A 17,836-nucleotide genomic window follows, 5' to 3' on the forward strand; every position below is an offset into this window, starting at 1 on the left:
GGACCCCGCTAACAAGACAAGGGGCATCCCCCCCTTCAGTAGGGGGGCTGCAGCACTCACCGTTCTCACTGGCTTCATACTTTTGCCAGGTCGGTCTTTCTCCGTTTCAGGTCTGCACCTCCCTGAGCCCTCCTCCCACAGTTCCCAAAGCATCAGAAAGAGCACATGGTCACTTATTTATTTTTGATACAAATGTACATGACACACGTCTTGACAGTCAGCCCACCCACCACCACACAGGTAGAACCTGGCCCCTGGGACAGAGGTGGGGCAGGGAGAGGAGCTGGTAGGCGCTGCCATCTGCCTCCCCAGGCTGCAACCCAGGCTCCAGGGACCCAGACACCGCAGGCGCTGGCCTCTCGGAGGTTACAGGGAGGGGCTCTCAGCTTAGTCAGGGACCCCGGGGAGCCAGCCCCAGGCTCGGGTGCTCAGTTGCCCCAGCCGGCACTTTCCCCCTCCATAAGGGAGGGGAAGAGAGATGGAGCGAAGTGGTTTTCCTTTAAGTTCATAGACAGAGGGTATGAGTGGGGGGAGCAATGAGGGGAGGCAGAGGGCAGGACCCAGCTAGTTCCCTCCCCCAGCCCCTGACCCCAGGATGGGGGGGAGGTCAACGCCCAACCCTGGTCCCCTCACCCCTCACGAAACCCCAGACGGGCCAGGCCTCTGGAACGGCACTGCCGCCCCACACACTCACACGCAGGCACACTCAGTTACCACAACGTTAAAATTAAGGGGTGGAAGAGAGGAGAGGAGAAAAAAAAAAGATTAGACTTTTCCAGTGTTTGCTGCTGAGGACCCCGGGGACACAGATTGGGGCCTGTGCCCTAGGTGGGGCCGTTTGGCATTGAAGGAGAGAGCAGCAGGGGGCTGGTGGCTACAGGGTGGGGACATCCACAGGTATTATGTACAAGGGGGGATGCCCCCCCGCTTAGCCCCCAGGAGGGCTGGACTGGCTCATGGGGGTGGGTGCATCAGGGAGCTGCCCCACTTGGAGTGTCCCCACCCGACCCTTGGCTGAGGGTGCCCCCGAGGGCATGGGGTTGGGAGTGCCGCCTTGCAGGCCCCTGCACGCTAGAGGGGGCGGGGGGCTATGTACACGGAGGGGTACATGGAATGTGGGGGCAGAAGCTCCTGCCACCTCACCTCCCCATCCTTGGGGGCTCAAGGGGGACGGGCACCAGGGCACCTGGCTGCCGGGGAGAGTGGCAGCGCTAAGGGCACTTGCGCCAGCGGCTCGGTGGGGGTGGGGATGAGTGTCTGGAGTGGCCCGGCTGCCACGGCCGGTGAGGTCCCAGGGTGCGGGTGCGGGGCGGGGACTGGTCACTGCTTCTTCTCACGGGTGGTGATGGTGACCAGCTGCTTGGCGGCCTTGGCGATGTCGTAGGCGCACTGGATCACCTGCTGAGTCAGCAGCTGGAAGTCCACAGGGGCGCCGGGCTCCGGGGGCACCGTCTTCCGGCACTCGCTCTGCAGCCGGTAGGCGCTGGCATTGAGCAGCCGCAGCGAGCTTCGCACGGGCTCCAGGGCGGGCCTCTGTGGAGGAGTCGGGCCTTGGATGTCAAAGCAACCATGAGCGATGGGGCCCCGAGGGTCCAGGGGTCCAGCCAGGCCGGCGCCATCAGACTCTCTACACCCGCCCACCCTGAGGCGCCCCCCGCCCCCTCCAGCTCCCCACTCTGGCCCCTGTACCTTTGGGAAGAGAGAGGCCATCTCAGTCACAGCCAGATGGATCTTCTCTGAGCAGGGCACAAAGCTGGGCAGGGGGATGGAAGGGTAAGTGAGGGAAGGGTCCCGGGCCTGCGGGGCACTGGTCCCTCCCTCGTCCTCTGCAACCCCCGAGGCCGTGTGAGCCTCCCCCACCTCCATACCTGTCGTGCTTGAACTCCTGGGCAGCCCGCAGCAGCTCCTGAATGTTCTTGGTGACCTGCTCCGTCTTCAGGATGACATCCTCCGTGCTGGGAAGCCCGGGGTCAAGGTCGCCATCCAGGCTTTCCAACTCCGGGTGGAAGTCCTCTTCCTTGCCCAGCTCCAGAAACCTCTTCCCTTCCAGGCTGGGGTTAGACAGGGAGGCAGCATTCTGGCCATGAAGCCCCTTGCAGACACCCTCCAGACGCTCGGGGCCACCATCCCCCTCTCCCCACGGTGCCTCACCCCAGCAGCGGGTCCCCACTTTGCGTGTTCTCATAGTCACTGTCTGCGCCGCTGCCGTGGCGGGAGAGCTTGCTCTGGAGGGCACAGGGCCAGGGCGGCAGGTCAGGGGTGTGCTCGCGGACCCCCGTCACCTCGCCAGCACACCTCTCGCTCAGCCCGTCCCTCCCGTGGGCCCTGGGGATGCTCGTTACCGTGTGGCGGCCTCCTTCCTGGGAGCACGGCAGCAGTGGGGAGGAGGGAGTGAAGGGCACAGCTGAGGCCGACACCCCCTTCCGGATCTGAAACCCAGGCAGGGCTGGAGTCAGTCTCCTCCTCCCCGCACCCCTGCCTTGCGGCCTCCCTGCAGCGAGGCCGGGACCGTGTGTGTCGTCACCCTGTGCCCAGCGTCCCGCACAGAGCCTGGCAGCCGCTGGGGCCCAGAACCTATTTGTGGGAATGGACCCGCTTCCCAGGCCCTGCTTACCCGGTAAAAGCCGGCAGGGACGTGTACTGAATAGATGGCGTCGTCCTCCAGCTCCTGGGGGTGGCACAGGGGGGTCACAGGGGGCCCTGAGCTGGTCCCAACCCTGTCCCCACCCCACCCTCCTGGGGCCTGCAGGCGGCTCACGGTGCTGTGGAAAGGCTGGAGCCGGGTGGCGAGCTCGTCCCCAGGCGGTCCCCCAAAGGGCTTCAGGGCGGAGCCTGGTTCATACATGGAAAAGGCCTGGCGGTCCCTGCGGTGGGTGCTCCCGCCAGGTCCCACGGGTGCGTGCTCGGCTCGCTCGCTGGGGAGAGGGGGTGTGGGCACTGGCCCTGGAGGCTGCCGGATCTGCAGGTTCTCGGCCTGCAGCTTGTGGATCTGAGAGTGAGAGGGGCGTCAGAAACCCTGGGCAGCACCGCCACCTCTGGGAGCGTGCCCCTTCCCCGCCCAGCAGGGCCCAGGAGCCCATCCTCACCTCCCTCTGCAGCCTCCGTAGCTCATCGCTCAGGCTGCTGTTGACCTTCATGAGCTGCTGCACCTTGGCCTCAGAGGCGGCCAGGGCCTTCTTCAGCTCCAGGTACTCCTGCAGCGTCACGGCCCCGTCTGACAGGTCTGAGGAGTCCATGCTCTGCAGAGGGAGACAGGCCGGTCAGCCCCCTCGTCGCTGCTGGGGCCCCAGGATAGGAGGATGGGGGGTCGGGGCGGCTCTCGGACCCGCGCTCGGTTGTTCCGCGTGGCACCGGCACTGCGCAGGGGCTCCTGGTCTGTGTCCTCATCCGAGGCCACGCTGTCGTAGTCGTGCTGGTCGTCCAGGTCGCTCTGGCCCCGTGCGGACAGCTCGAGGTTGTCTGAGGGCACAGGCCTGTCACTCAGCGCCCGGGCCTGCAGCCCGTGTGCCGCGCCGCCCAGAGGGAGCGTGCCTTGGAGTGGCGCCCGCGCCCTTCCCACCTGTGGGGCTGCCCAGGCTCCTGCCCTGCTGTCTCCGCTTGGCCTCGCTGAGGATGTCGATGATCAAGGTGGCGAACTCACGGGCGTTAAAACGGGCCAGCTTCTGTCGCCCCTGGGGGGGAGGCAGGGCCGGGCTGGTGTGAGGAGGCCAGTGTGGATGACAAGAGGCATTGGGGACAGAGCAGCCAGGCCGTCCAAGGAGCCCAGCCCAGGGTGACAGATGTGGAGGGCCTGGGGGAGCTCTCAGAGGCTGGGACGGCACCCAGGGGCTGCTCACTCAGGGCTAACAGGACAGCTTCCTCCCCATTCCCACATCCTGGAGCTAGGGCGAGGCCTCGGCCAGGAGTGGGGAAGAGCAGCAAACAATGGCCTGCCTGCCGGGAAGGGAAGGGCAGGGCCCGGCAGTGCGGTGACCCAGCAAGGGAAGAGATGGCCCCAGGCCCCGTCCAGCCCGCTCACCTGATTCCGTGTGGCTGAGTACTCCGGGTTCACGGGCAAGAAGGGCACGGCGCTGCGCTCTGTCACCAGGGTGCTGTGGTTCTGGGTCGCCAGCCACACTGTGGGGGAGGGGCACGGACTGTCCACGGAGGCTGGGCCCGCGGGACAGGCCGGAGTTGGAGGGCCGGAGCACCGCCTTCCGAGCTCCTTCCCAGGCCCGCAGGGCCTGGAACACGGGTGTTCGGAACACAAGTGGTCTCTGGACATGGGATGCAGGTCTGGGTCAGGGCAAGGCTGGGCGAGGCCAGCTGGGGACTGACAGCAGGAGGAAGAGGCTCCCTCCCGCCTCTGGGCTGGAATCTGCTGTGGCCAGGAAGGAGGGATGGAGGGGGTGGAGCACGGCTGGGGAGAGAGCCAGAGAGGGCGGCCGCGGGGCGGAGAGGAGCCCCGGTCCAGGGGGCTGGGGAGAGGAGCAGGCTGGCTGCCTCCTCTGGGCAGCTCTGCCCATCCGCCAGCAACGCTGGCTGCTGGGCTCCCAGCTGGCGGGGCTCACGGGCAGGCCTGCTGAGCAGACCAAGCCAGGTACCTCTTCCTAGTCCTGGTGAAAGAGCCACCCAGGTCCCAGCCCTCCCCGGCTGGCAGGTCCTCTGTCCTCTCTGCCCAAGACTTCCATGCCCTCCTGGCTCACCAGCATCATTTTCCCTTCGATCCACCTCGTCGTACACGTCCATGGCCAGTTCCTCAAAAAGCCGGTTGCTGAGCTGGAAGTAGAGAAGGGGACCCAGGCCCTATCAGCTCAGCCAGCCCCAGTGCCAACCGAGCCAGTGCCCCATGGTCTTGTAAGATGTGGGCAATGACTGGTGTCCCTTGTGTTGCCCAGCTCTCCCCCCAGTCTCAACTGGAAACCGGGGCAGGGGTCTGTCTGCCCAGCTCTGAGGTAGGAGAAAGAGGGAGACCAGAGTGGACGGGTTAGTGCCCCTGAGGGTAGAGATGCAGGAAGTCCCCTGGGAGCTATAGGAGGGCAGAGTCAGGGTCACAGATGAACAGTGGGGAGGTGGGAGACAGGAGACTGGGGAGACTAGAGGGCGGGGAAGTCACAGGAACAGAGGGTCAGGGATGCGGGGCCCTGTCTGCGCAGACTCACCGCCTGCAGCTTCTTCTTGGCAGCTTTGGCCAACTCGGACAGGTCCAGGCTGTGGACGAAGGAGGGACACGGGCACAGGGAGGAGGGGAGAGGCCAGACATGAGAGGCGGCCAGGCCCCTGCCAGTGACCTCCCAAACATGCAGGGACCCCAGGGAGATGACACCCCAGGTGCCTCTCTGCCCCACCCCGCCTCCAGGGCCTGTCCCCGAGCAGGCACGTATACCTCTGAGACATGCACTTTTGCCGAGATCTAAGTCCAGAGGAGGCAGCAGAGGAAAGAACAGGACAGAGGTGGCAGTTACCCAGGAGCGAGCCACACACACCTCCTGCGTCACACTCAGACCCATCTCCGTGCACACGCTAGACCTGAGTGTACCAAACCCAACTTGTCTTCCCCCAGCCCACTCCTCGGTGGCTGGCGTGACCCACTCGCCACTCGATCCGTGATGACTCGCCCTACGTCAGCTCCTAGGAGTGACCTGCAGCCTCAGGCCCTGGCCAAGCCTTCCCCAGGTGCTGCCGTTTCATCCTCCTGCCTGGCCTTTGGCAGCATTTTTCACCCATCTGCCCGCGTCCAGTCCTGCTCCTGCAATCCTCTATTCACCCACAAGCCAGGGCATTTTGGACACATCTGGCTTCACCATTCTGGCCTTAGAAACTTTTTCAATAACAGGGTATGTATGGAACACTTCAACAAAAAGCTCACTTTAAAAACATGCTAAGGAATTCCCTGGTGATCTAGTGGTTAGCATCTAGCACTGTCACTGCTGGGTCCTGGGTTAAGATCCTGGTTGGGGAATCAAAATCCTATAAGCCACGTGGCGTGGCAAAAAAAAAGAAAAAAACAACCCCCAAAACGTTAATGCTTTCTGTGCACTATCTTATTTAATCTTCTCAACAGCCCAGAAAGATAACTAAGGCTGAGAGAGGTGGGGGAGCCTGTCTGCAGTCACACAGCGGTCAGTGGCAGAGCAGATGCCACACATCCACGTTAGAGCCTCTCTGCTCCCACGACAGTCACAACTCACGTCGGGGCGCAGCACCAGCCACTCTCTTCCCCCATCTCTCGTCCAGTCCTGCTCCAGGGACTCCCCGCCTCTCCTATGCGCCAGCCACACGGTCTGCCGGCAGCTCCTGGCACAGCATCTCTCGCATCTGTGCCTTTGCCTCTCTGGCCGCACTCCCCACACAGGACTGCAGCTGACTAGGGCCCTGGCCACCCTGTCGGGATGGCGATACCCCTAAGCACCGGGATCGTGCCTGAGTCACCTCTGTGTTCCAGGGCCAACAACAGCTGGCTCCGCAAAGGTGCTCAGTCAGCACCTCACAGAACCCGCCTGTGTGTGTTTATAACACACAAACACACACAAGCAGGCATACACACCAGGCAGAATCAGACCAGAGAAACGGGGGGAGGCTTGGGGGTCTCAGAACAGAAGATCTGGGGCTCGAGGGACCTGAGGGGTCCAGGCCTGACCATGGGCTTCGGGAGTAGGAGGGAGCCTCTCTAGATCCAGGCCAGCAGGCACAGCGCCGCCACCACGGGCAGCCACCAGGTGGCGCTAGCGCCCATCCTGTGCGCGCGTCCCCACAGCCTGGGCTCCTGGGGCCTCTCACACAAGGGGCGGAAAACACCTCTCCTGGCCTTGTGCTCCCAGCCCCTGCCAGATTTCTGAGCACACCACAGAAGCCTGGCAGAACCCCAAAGTTAGTCAAACTCCCGGGGTCCACCACATTTTCACTGAAGAGCAAAAATTTGTCTAAAGATTTGACAGTTGGGTTCAGTGCCCCTGGGAACAGAACCCAGAGTTCCTGGTCTGGGGGTGGGGGGCTGTTTCTTGCACTCAAGCCCTATGTGCTTGACAGCCATGGAGGTCAGGCTGTGCTGGCCACAGGCTGAGTGGACATTTCTTACCTGCCTTGGGGCCCAGCATTAGGGAGTGAAGACCAGACAGTGATAGGCTTGTGCTTCCAACCCCTGAAGGGGGGTGGGGGCAGGGGTCCCAGGTCCCTAAAGCCTGAAGAGTTGGGGGGTGGGGGTTCTGGGGGCTGGGCATCCTCATGGCACCCAGCAGCCTCTGGGAAGGGGCATCAGGTGGGCACTCACCTGTCTGCCATCTGTGGGATGATGTAATGCCCATTCTTGTGATCTGAATAAAAATAAAAATGCCAAGTCACTGGTGCTGGGTGGCCTCAGCAGCTAGGAGCCCACCCCACTGCCATGAGTAGGACTTGGCACCCAGAAGGGACAGGGGAAAGGAGGAGGGCAGGCCACCCCCAAGGGACCTGGGAACTGGTTGCAAGTTATGCCCACCCCCACTCTCTACCCCAATGTGCTGCAGCCCAGAGCCTGCAGCGATTTCACAGGAGCCAGTTGCCTAGCAACACTGTTCCCCAGCCGGCTCTGTCGCCATGGCACCTGCTGCTGGGGTGTGTCTGGGCCCCACCTGCCTGGCCCCGCCAGGCCGCCCCACACTCTGCTCACCCGGCTTGCGTCCACAGAGGTAGAAGGCCAGCCGGTCGGTGAGCTCGTACTGGCACTCGACCAGCCGTTCCGCCAGCTCATGGTGCCCCGCCTGCCTGTGGGGAGGTCACACGGCTCAGCGCTTCAGCCGCAGTCCATTGCCCACACCCAGCCAAGCCTCACCCTTTGGCTAGCCCTTACCTGGCATAATCAATGGGTGTACGGCCGTTAACATCTGGGGAGCCAGGGTCAGCCCCATATACCACGAGCAGCTCAGCCTGCAGCGTCTGACCTGCCTTGGCAGCCACATGCAGAGGTGTGGTGCCCTTCTCTGGGTGGAAGAAGTTGGCCTGGGCGCCCAGGGACAGCAGGCGCAGACATGTCTCCAGGTTGCCTGTTCGCACGCTTGAGTGCAGTTGCTGTGAGGAGCAGAGTGTGCAATAAATGGGTGTGCGTGCCCTGCCCGCCCCCCCCCCCCCCCGCCCCAGCACCTAATCCAGGCCCTCTGGGACTCTGGCCAGCTCCCAGGACCCAGCTGCAGTTAGGTTGTCAGAAAGGACTGAGGGCTTCCCACCAGCAGTTCACGCCCAGTAATCACAGCTGCAGTCAATCACCACTGACCGACCGCGTGCATGCAGTGTGCTCAGTTTAGAACAGATACTGTCTAAGGGGTAGATGCTCTTTCTTTCCCGTTTTACAGATGAGACAATGGAGGCTCTGACCAACGTTTTCTGGCTCTCGAGTGGCGGCTGGACGATTTTAGCCTTGCATGTCCACTTGGGAGCAGAGGGGCCTTGATCGCACACAGCCTGAACATGCAATCCTGTCCTTCCACTGTGCCCACTGTTCTCGCCTGACCTGGTTGCCTTGGGGACCTAGGACTCAGTGGGGATGGCATCATGGGTGAGGACGGGCCCGGTCCCCTGCAGAGGGGCCCCACAAACCTTGCTGAGGTCTTTGGCGGTGACTCCGTCGTCATCCCGGCAGGGCAGCTTGTGCACAAAAGCCAGCATCTGGTACTTGGCCCTGATGAACTCAGACTTGATGGGGCTGCATGGAGCACGCAGGAGAAAACGGGGAGCGGAGCAGTCAGTCACCCCGCCGCCTCCCAGGCTCGTGTCCCGACCGCACGGCCGCAGCCCCCGCCCCTCACTCCTGACTCACTGGACTTTGTCTTGGGGGTTGGCTTTGCGCCGGCCGCTCTGCACCTGCGCAGGGTCCAGCAGGGAATGCTCCCAGATGGAGTTGGCCCCGTTGCTGGCGAGCGTGTGCACCATCTGTGGGCAGGAGGCGTCAGAGTGAGCATGCCTACTGTGCACCAGCAGACGCCTCCGAGCCCCAGACTGGACGCGGCACCAACAGGCCTACTGCGTGCCGAGCACTGTCACAGCCCCACCCAGTCTGGCCATCCAAGGATGTGGGTCTGGTTGAGCACTTTGGGGGTCGTGGCGGGCATGCTGAGGCTTTCAGCAGTTAAGCTCCACACTGCACGCTCAGAAGTGGCAGAGTTGGGGTGAACACCCAGGTTTGTGTGGCTCCAGTCCTGGTGGCCTTCTCTCTGTGCCCAGGTGGCAAGGGGCAGGACTGGGCTCTGCCACGGGTGGGGGGCCCAGGGCAGCTGTGTGTGTGGGCGCGGGGCAAGTGTGTGGGCGCTCAGCATGCCCTGCGGGAAAGACAGGAAGCACCCCGGGTACCTGCAGCAGGGTGGGGGGCCAGGCGCTGTGGCGGAGGTGCTTGACGATGGAGATGTGGCGTCCCAGGCTCCGGTGCACACTGCAACACTCGTCACACACCAGCACGCCCCTGCTGATGGAGGCCCAGCCGGGGTCTGCAGGGCGAGCGGGGACAAGGGTCAGCCACAGCCAGACATGGGTGAGCCTCCCGAGCACGGCCCTGGACCTGCCTGTGCTTAGGTCTCCATGCACAATTTGCACACTCAGTCCCCAAAGGCTTGGGGAGCTGGGCCACTGATGAGGGCGCTGAGCTCCGGTGGAGGGAGGGACTCCCCGAAGGCTTGCTCCAGCGGCCACTGATGGAGCCAAGCTCTGTCCCACCCGTCTCTGCCCCCTGGGGAGGTGTGGTCCCCAGGGCCTCCTCAGCGGGCACAGCTTCCTGTGCTGCCAGGACCACAGTCCTTCTCCAGGGAACGAGACTGCTGCCCTGGCCCTGCCCCTGGGAGGCAGCCGTCCCCAAGGACTGCATGCCACAGCCCCGGAGACGCGCCCGTGTTCAGACCAGCGCCACGACTCTCCGCGCCCAGGCTTCTTTTGGAGTCACTGGCCCACCTGTCTGACCCATATCACCCTCCAGGGGCACCCACCTCTGCCCTCACCTGGGCAGGTAAGAGGCCTTTTCATGACTGAGCCTCCCACCACCATCACTGATGGGTGAGCTGGAGCCCCGCTTAAGGGGGATGGAGGGGGCCAAGAAGCTAACACTGCCCGGGCACCCACTGGGGACTGGCTGGGTGCGCCATCAGTATGGCGCCTCTAACAACTGTCAGGCAAGGCGGGAAATACTATCCCTGCTTCACTGACAAGGAACCTGTGTCCCAGAGATGTTAGGGTGCTTACTCAAGGCCACCCAGCTCATGAGGGGGATTGCTGGGATGTGAACCTAGGTATTTAGATGTCCACACCAGCTGCTCTTGCAGCCCCAAAGTGGGCAACCCCAAGTGGGTGAGAGCCCTGGGAGTCACTCTCAACTCCTCAAGAAGTGAGCTTTGCAAGCGAGCAGGGGGACCAGAGAAGGCTGCGAGCTCCTGGGGTCCTTCTCAAGGGCAGCGGAGATGCCTCCCACCCCAGGCCTCTTGGGAGAGGGGGAGGAGACAGCTGCATACAGCTCAGGCTGCGGAAAGGTCACGGGGGAGAAAGCAGCCATTGTGTGTGGCCGGAGAGTGGGGGCGGGGAGCCGCTCTCCCAGGACACTCTGCTCTGCCCAGGCCCCCCGCCCCAACTCAGGAAGCCCCATCCAGGGGGGTGGGGTCGGGGGCTGGCTCCCTGCCTTGCCCCTAGTGCTCAAATTGTCTACAGTGGTCCCCACTGGGGGAGGGGACAGACTCGGGGTAATGAGAGCCTCACCACGCAGAAGGCAGTTCTCAGGCCCTTCCCCACAAGGACGTCCATCAGCGTTCCCCAGAGGACTGTGAGGAAACTGAGTCAGGGCAGTCTGAGCTGCGACAGTGTCTCCTCCACGGCACAGAAGCAGGAAGAGACAGGAGTGGCCCCGCTCTCTGGGTCTGGGTTTTAGGGATCTGCCCCCCAAACAGGACAGAGGGGTGCAGGAGGTGCCCCCACCCACCTTCATCGGAGGCTGACTCTGGGGGCCACCATCTCTGCCAAGAGGGGGAGCCCTAGAGCAAACAGGAGCGTTGGCTAGACCCAACCGGTCTGGCCCTCAGGCGAGGAAAGCTCCCTCCCCCGCTCCAAACGCCACTGGGTCAGGGGTCTGCCTGCCAGCCACCTCCGGCCAGCCCAGGCAGGAAGCTGGAAATGACGCAGCCCAAATTCCTCTTGTTGAAATGGTGGGGTTTCCTGTCAGCAGGGAGCCGCCCAGGCCAGGATCATAAATGGGCCGCTCTAAGGCCTCCACCCCAAGCCCATGGCCCACCCGGAGAAGCCAGGCCTGGGCGGGCTGGCCAGCTATCCAGCACCAGAGCAGACACGGTAACCCCTGAAGGCGGCAGGGACCAGGATCTGGGCAAAGGGGTCCAGCTCTCCACTCTCCCAGCCTGGCAGAGGGGTCCCCCCCTCTCCTGCTGTGACCTAAACCAGGTGGGCAGGGAACACGGTCCTGGTCTGGGGCACAACGGTGCCAGCTCGGTTCTGGGTAACATAGGTGGGTCACTCTGCTCCCTGCTTCCTCTGTCCAAGGGGCCTGGGCCCCCCCAGCAGGCGCCCCCATGCCCCACCTAGGCCAGTTCTGAAGCTGAAAGGCCAGGAAGGGGTTCTGAAACTCAAACGGCTACTGTAATTTGAGATTAAGGGACCCGTGCCCCGCTCAAGGCTTCCAGGACCAAACAGAAGGGACAGGGAACGTGAGGGTTAGGGGGTGCGGTCACCTCCTCAACATCTTTCCCGCCTCAGTTGTTGGTGGAGGGTCGGGCTGGGGCGCAGGGGTCCCATGTGTGTGTGGCCAAGTGGCAAGGAGTCCTGGAGTAATGTGAACCAGCAGCAAGCCCATGCAGGCCTCTACTAAGGGGAATTCATGTCACCGCCCAAAGCCATCAGTGGTCTCTGGGGCCAGTAGCCAGCCTTTCCTATCCAGGCACCTGGACAAGAGGGAGAAGCCCATCATCTTGAAAGCCGGCAATAGTAATCTACTCTACGCAGACAGAGGTCACAATGGCGGTTCCCTCTGTGGGCAGGCAGCAGGCATTGACACAAGAAAGCCCTGTAGAGTGTCGGGTGGGCTCTAATTCTGGATCAGAGTTGCGGCTACAGAGTTATGTATGTATACAGGTAAAGACTCATCAGGTTACAGAGTAAGGTACAGGCACTTTGTTGTACAGAAGTTGTGAGTGTTAAAAAAAAAAAAGAAGTTGTGAGTGTATGCTCACTCGTGTCTGACTCTCTGAGACCCCATGGATTGTAGCCGCCCCCCTACCCCCGGCTCCTCTGTCCATGGGATGTTCCAGGCAAGAATCCTGGAGTGGGTTGCCATTTCCTTCTCCAGGGGTACATAAGCTACACCTCAGTGAAAGAAAAAAGCTCAGCATTCACCTCAGCCCACAATCTACATCATGAAGAGACAAATGAGCTTGCAGGTTCCCAGACGCCTTTAGCTGGTGGCCAGCCTTGCTCACTCAAGGTGCCTGTTAAGATGGGCATTGTGAGGGCTTCACGCATGTGCTGGGGGCTGCCTGAGCTGGGGGTGCTGCACAGGGGCCCAGGGCGCAAGAGGCAGGCCCTTAGAGACAAGCTGGCTGTGCGGCAGGCGGCGTGGAGGGCCGGGACAGGGAAGACACACATCCTCCAGGGTTCCCAAGGCAGGCAGGGTCACAGACGGTGCCTGGCGAGGCGGCACTAGCCGCCAGGGCAGGCAGCCGTGCCATGCTCACAACACACTCACACTTCTCTCATGCGCCCAGGCCTGGGAGGAGGAGGATGGGGCTCTTTGGGGTCAGGCTCATCTTACCTTTTACCTCAAGACCCTGCAAATTAACCAACCACAAAGAGACCACGACCCCACTCCCAGGGCTGGGTCTGCAGGGCTCTGAATATGGTGAGAAGCCTACGACTTCAGGTAGGAAGCACGCACCAAGGAGGGGCTCTGGGTCTGGGCTCCAAACTGCTAGTTTCCCTCCAGCCTCTTACCTGGGCTGTTCCAGGTCCCAGACTGAAAACTGCCTCAAGGAGAAGTCAGGGTCCTGAGAAGCCTCCAATCCCTTGGGGGAATGCCTGCTCTGTGCTGGAAACCATGCTGGGTGCTGGGGTGAGCAAGACTTTATCAGCACCCTGCATGCCTCACATCCTCACCTCACCACCTGCCTCCTCCTGACCTGCATTCTGGATCGGGGCCGGGATGGGGGGTGGGGGGGAGGTTCCCAGGAGCACACAGGACTCTCTGGGATGAGGACTGGGGATAGGAGCCAGGCACCCCAACACATGAGGGACACACCACTCCTGCCCATGCCCACTGGGCGTCCAGAGGCTTCCAGTCAAGTAGTCAAAGGCAACGGAGAAAGGACAACTGCCTTGCTAATGCTGCCCTGCGTCCCCCTGCCCAGATTTCAGGACCACAGACTTGGAGATGGGACGGTCCTCAAAAACCATCTCTACTCCAACTTCTTGGCCTCAGAGTCGAGGAAACTGAGACTCAGCATGAGAAAAGTCTTGCCATGAGTCAGAGTCAGCTGGAAACAAAGGCAACACAAAAATCCAGCTTTCCATGATAAAGTGTCTGTTAGACAACCCCATCCCAGCCACACCAGCCACACCTGCCCTCCCCCCCAACTTCCTCGGGGCAGAGGGGCAGCCTGGCAGAGGGTCAGAACAGCCTCGGACCAACACACAGAAGGCAAGCTCTCCTCTTAGCTCTTCATTCCCCAGACCTGCCTGCAGCTGTGGGGAAGGAAATAGTAGTTTCTAACTAACCAGAGGTAAGGACACCTTGCCTCCCCCTCCCGCCCACCTCGGACACACAGCTTCCTCAGGGCCTTCTAGACCACGACATGCCCTGAGAGGAGGCCTCAGGGTCACAACCACCCAGACCACCATGCATCTGCCAGGCTCCCACAGTTCCCAAACACTCAAGCTTGGCGCCATTGAAACCACCAGAGCATCTGTGGGTGTCAACCTTCTGGGGTCCTGTTGTTATTTACTCTCAGTCTCTTCTGCAACCCCATGGACTGTAGCCCGCCAGGCTCCTCCCTCCATGGGATTTCCTAGGCAAGAATAATAGAGTGGGTTGCCATTTCTTTCTCCAGGGGATCTTCCCGACCCTGGGATTGAACTTAGGTCTCTTGCATTGGCAGGTGGATTCTTTACCACTGAGCCACCAGGGAAGCCCTGGGCCTGTCCAAAGGGTGGCAGGAAGTTATGGGCCACAAGACAGCACCCCACACTCTCCATCTAATTGTGCCCAGAATTCTCCTGGAGTTCATGGACCCCCCGAGCCTGCCTGGAGATCTCCCAGGGAGATAGCTCCTTTTCTAAACAGAGAATGGTCAAGGGCCAGGGCTTCATTTCCCCAAGCCAGCTGCGGAGCCCCATCACTGGCAGTGTCCCCTCACATCAGAAAGGAGCAGCCTTTCCAGGTAATTTCTCACCTCCTTGGCAGGTCAGGGGGGTTTCACATGGGCCTGGACCTGACTCGGTGGGAAGAAGGGAAACGGCACGGAAAATACAGCTGGGAGGCAGGCCACAAAGCCAGGTGGGTCCTAGGAATGTAGGCACCTCTCTGCATGCTCCCTACCCGTTTCTGGGCAGACTGGGCTAGGGGACAGGGAGAGACGTCTGTGCCCAGGCTGGGGTAAGGCCAAGCCCACCTTCCAGGCAGGCTTTACTGGAGCACAGGAAAAGCGGAGGCTCGTTGTCCCCAGTTACCAGGCCTGGGGACGCCTCAGGGGACGATGCCCAAGCTTGTGGTGGCCCTGAACACCAGGCCCTGCTAGGAGCCTTGGGAGTCAGGGGCAGGGAGTCCTAGGAGTAGCCACCCCGCCGTCTGCTCCCGAGAAAACAGAATACAGACACAGCGCCCCCCTCCCCCGGCCCATCTGCCCGGCTTTCTGCCCCTTGCCCTCTGTCACCCCAGCGGGCGCGCAGACCATGCGAGCAGCAGGTGCAAGACGCGGGGGTGGCCCTGAGATGACACAAAACCACACTCGCCCCCACCTCCGAAACCCGGCCGGCCTCCGCCACAGTCCTCCCGGCCACCCCAGGCTGGCGCTTCCGTTTGGATCCAGAAATGGAAGGCGGGGGGAGCGGGGGAGGGTGGGGGGCGCCAGCTGAGGGGCGGGAGGCGGCGCCGGGAATGTCCTTCCTCGCTGGTCCACGGACGCGAGCAAACCGCGGCCCCCGGAGCGGCCCTCCCGCCAAGGACGCGGCTCCGCAGCGGCCCGGGCGGGGGCCGAAACCGGAGGCCGGAGGCCGCAGCCCCCAGCCCCGCCCCGCCCTCCGGCCCCGCACGGCGCGCCCGCCAGGCCCCGGCGCCCGCCCGGCGGCGCCTCGGTGCGCGGTCCCGCCCCCGGCCCGGCCCCGCTTACCCGGGGCGCTGCAGTCCGCACACACCTCCGCTCGCGGCCCCTTCCGGGACATCCTCAGCGGCGACGCGGCCGCAGCCCTCTGGGCCAGCGTGGGGGGCGCGGGCGGCGGGCCCGGGCGGCGGCGGCCCTTGCTGCCCGGCCCGGCTCCGGGAAGGCCCCGGCTAGGCTCCGCGCGCCCGGCCAACCGTCCGCCCCCGGGGCTGGCCCGGAACCCGCCGTGCCCGCCCGCCCGCCCGCTCGCCCTCGGGCGCCCTCCGCCCCGCACCGCCCCGCGCCGCCCCGCCGCCGCTCGCTCTCTCCGCCCCCTGCGCGGCTCCGGGCCGCTCCTGCAGGAAGCGGCGCAGGCCCGGCCCACCGGGGGAGGGGCGGCCCGCACACCCGCCCCGCCGCCAGGCCCTGCCCGCCGCGCCTCCTGGAGAAAGGAAGCCGGGAGCGCGGGCGGGAGGGGGCGGGGGCGCTTAAAGGGGCCGCCGCCGCCAGGCCCGAGCGCGCAGCGCCGCCTGCGGCCCGGGCCTCAGTGCGCCCCTGCCGCCGAGACGCTGCGAGTTCGCCTCACAGCCTCGTCCCGTTCATATTCGAGGCGGAGGGTGGCCTGAGGAGCTCGGGCCCAGGGACAGTGACCCCTGGGGATCAGAGAAGAGTGAGGAGCTGGAGGCCCCGGCCCCCACTTATCCAGGGGCTGTAGTTCGAGGTACCCGCTTGTCTGTTTGGGTTGAATTGTGCGTCCCGGTCCCCCTGTGTATCCACATTTGTGTGTCCAGGTGTGTGTGTGTGTGTGGTCACTCTCTTGCTCACTAGCCCACCGCCAGCAATTTGGACGGCCAGGTGCCAGAGGTCATGCAGTGAATCCCCAAGTTTCCGGGCTAAAAAGACATCTATCCGTCCTCCATGCTTTCATCCAGAGAGGAAAGAATCTGGACAGTTTTTGTGTGTGTTTTTTTTTTTAAAGACCTCCTGAGGAGTGACCACTGTGACTGTGTGCAGAAATATCCACTTGGTATCAGTGTTGTATACATCAACGGTATTTCTGAGACACCAGAGGTGTGTGTCCAGGGCGTGGGCATATAACATATAGGGATCCTTTCTTCCTGGACTTCACGGGGGGAGATTCATTGGAAGGGTGGGGGTGACAGGGAAAGGAGGCGCAGGCCTCACATGGGTGCACCCCTGCACTGAGCATGCTCCCCCATACACGTGTGCCCCACGTGCACCCAGCCCCCATCCCTGCAGCAGCAAAAGGCCAGCGCTCTGTCAGTGGGGAGAGGGCTGAGGGTGCCCAGGCCCAAGGGCCAGGGTAATAGTGACACAATTAAGGCAGGTTCCCCAGATTAGGGGAGGGTTCCCCATGGCCAGGAGTCCTGCTCAAAAGCAAGGGGGCTGGAGGGGAGTCCTTGGGCAGGGGTGTCGGAGTTGGCTCATTTTATCCCGGCGGTGCCAGAGCAGCAGTGACTTGTGGGTGGCAGGCTGCTTCCCTGGGGGAGACAAGTAATGCTCATGAGTCACACCACCCGAAATATATGCAAAGCTGCCTCCATCGCCTTTTGCTGCAGCCCAGATTGACAAGTTTGTTTGAGATTGCAATCCACAGGGTGTATTTATAATCGCACCTTAAAAAAAAAAAAAAAAAAATCTTGCAGGCATCCCCTCCCCCCATAGCCAGCCGCTTATCTGGCGGGGTTTCTGAGCAAAGATACCTCACGGGGTGGGGTGGGGTGGTGGGGGGCACCACCTGCCGCCCCTTGCTGCACCCTCACCGAGCAGTCAGTCCGTGGGGTTGGTGGCCCCATCCCTGGTGATGGGAGGAGTGGCCTGGCCGCTCCTACCGGGCGCCCAGCCCACGAGCTGTGGCCGCCCGTTCACCCCTGATCGACCCCCAGCTATGGAATTTCATTTATTAAATGTCGAGGCGGCTGCTGGCAGCCCCATTGCTTGGCTGTCTTTGTTTCTCTGCTGTGTGGGCGCGTCTCGAGCACGTGGCAGCTGGAGCGCGCAGGGGGCGGGGGGGGGGGGGGGGGGAGCGACTTGGGTTTAGAGTCCAGGGCCGCTAGACGAAAAGAGAAACTCCAGCTGCCCAGAGGATGGGCCCCCCCAATCCAGGCTGAGCTCCCCGCCTCCGTGAGCTCCAAGCATTTTCAGAGGAAGAAGGATGAGTCACTCGGTTCCCCCGACTCCGCTAGCCCCACCTCCTGGTTGGCCCTGGGACTACCGGGGAGTGGCCGAAGCTCGCATCCACTCTCCAAACTTTGTTTCCGAAGCCCCCAGCCCCGCCACAGACGAGCTTCTGGGCTTGGGGCTTAGGGATAAAAGGGTTTCCGAATTTCCCTTTGGAGACTTCGTCACCTCAGGAAGCAAGACATTTAAAGAAGAATCACAGCAAGATTGTAAAAACAATTTAATGAGGAAATGTACAGGCATTCTCCCGGCCACTCCTGGCCGTCCCTTCCCCGCTCCAGCCCCCTCCCCAACTCCAGCTGCAGTCACGGCACTCTGCTGACCCCTCGTGGTGGAGGTGGGCAGCGGTTCCC

At 62.7% G+C, this 17,836-nt stretch overlaps 1 protein-coding gene across 3 annotated transcripts; it reads right to left on the minus strand.

Annotated features, from left to right (window-relative positions):
• Positions 1–164: 164 nt before the first annotated feature.
• On the minus strand, positions 165–15,656 carry GIT1 (GIT ArfGAP 1). Of its 3 annotated transcripts, XM_043903271.1 has the most exons (21): positions 15,312–15,656; positions 9,301–9,434; positions 8,771–8,883; positions 8,551–8,656; positions 7,808–8,025; positions 7,628–7,722; positions 7,250–7,292; positions 5,366–5,392; positions 5,142–5,190; positions 4,686–4,758; positions 4,019–4,116; positions 3,560–3,671; positions 3,326–3,459; positions 3,087–3,239; positions 2,759–2,989; positions 2,615–2,668; positions 2,343–2,429; positions 2,152–2,225; positions 1,869–2,051; positions 1,690–1,753; positions 165–1,533 (listed from the first exon to the last, which is right to left on the minus strand). In XM_043903271.1, the coding sequence occupies exons 1-21, from the start codon at positions 15,361–15,363 to the stop codon at positions 1,321–1,323; spliced, it is 2,313 nt and encodes a 770-aa protein (XP_043759206.1). In that variant the 5' UTR covers positions 15,364–15,656; the 3' UTR covers positions 165–1,320. The 3 variants fall into 3 exon arrangements, with proteins under 3 accessions (XP_043759206.1, XP_043759203.1, XP_043759205.1); XM_043903268.1 differs by lacking the exon at positions 5,366–5,392 and having other exon boundaries at positions 15,312–15,639; XM_043903270.1 differs by lacking the exon at positions 2,343–2,429 and having other exon boundaries at positions 15,312–15,512.
• Between the last annotated feature and the right edge of the window lie 2,180 nt (positions 15,657–17,836).

The sequence above is a fragment of the Cervus elaphus genome, chromosome 5, assembly GCF_910594005.1.
Source record: "Cervus elaphus chromosome 5, mCerEla1.1, whole genome shotgun sequence".
NCBI classification, from domain to species: domain Eukaryota; kingdom Metazoa; phylum Chordata; class Mammalia; order Artiodactyla; family Cervidae; genus Cervus; species Cervus elaphus.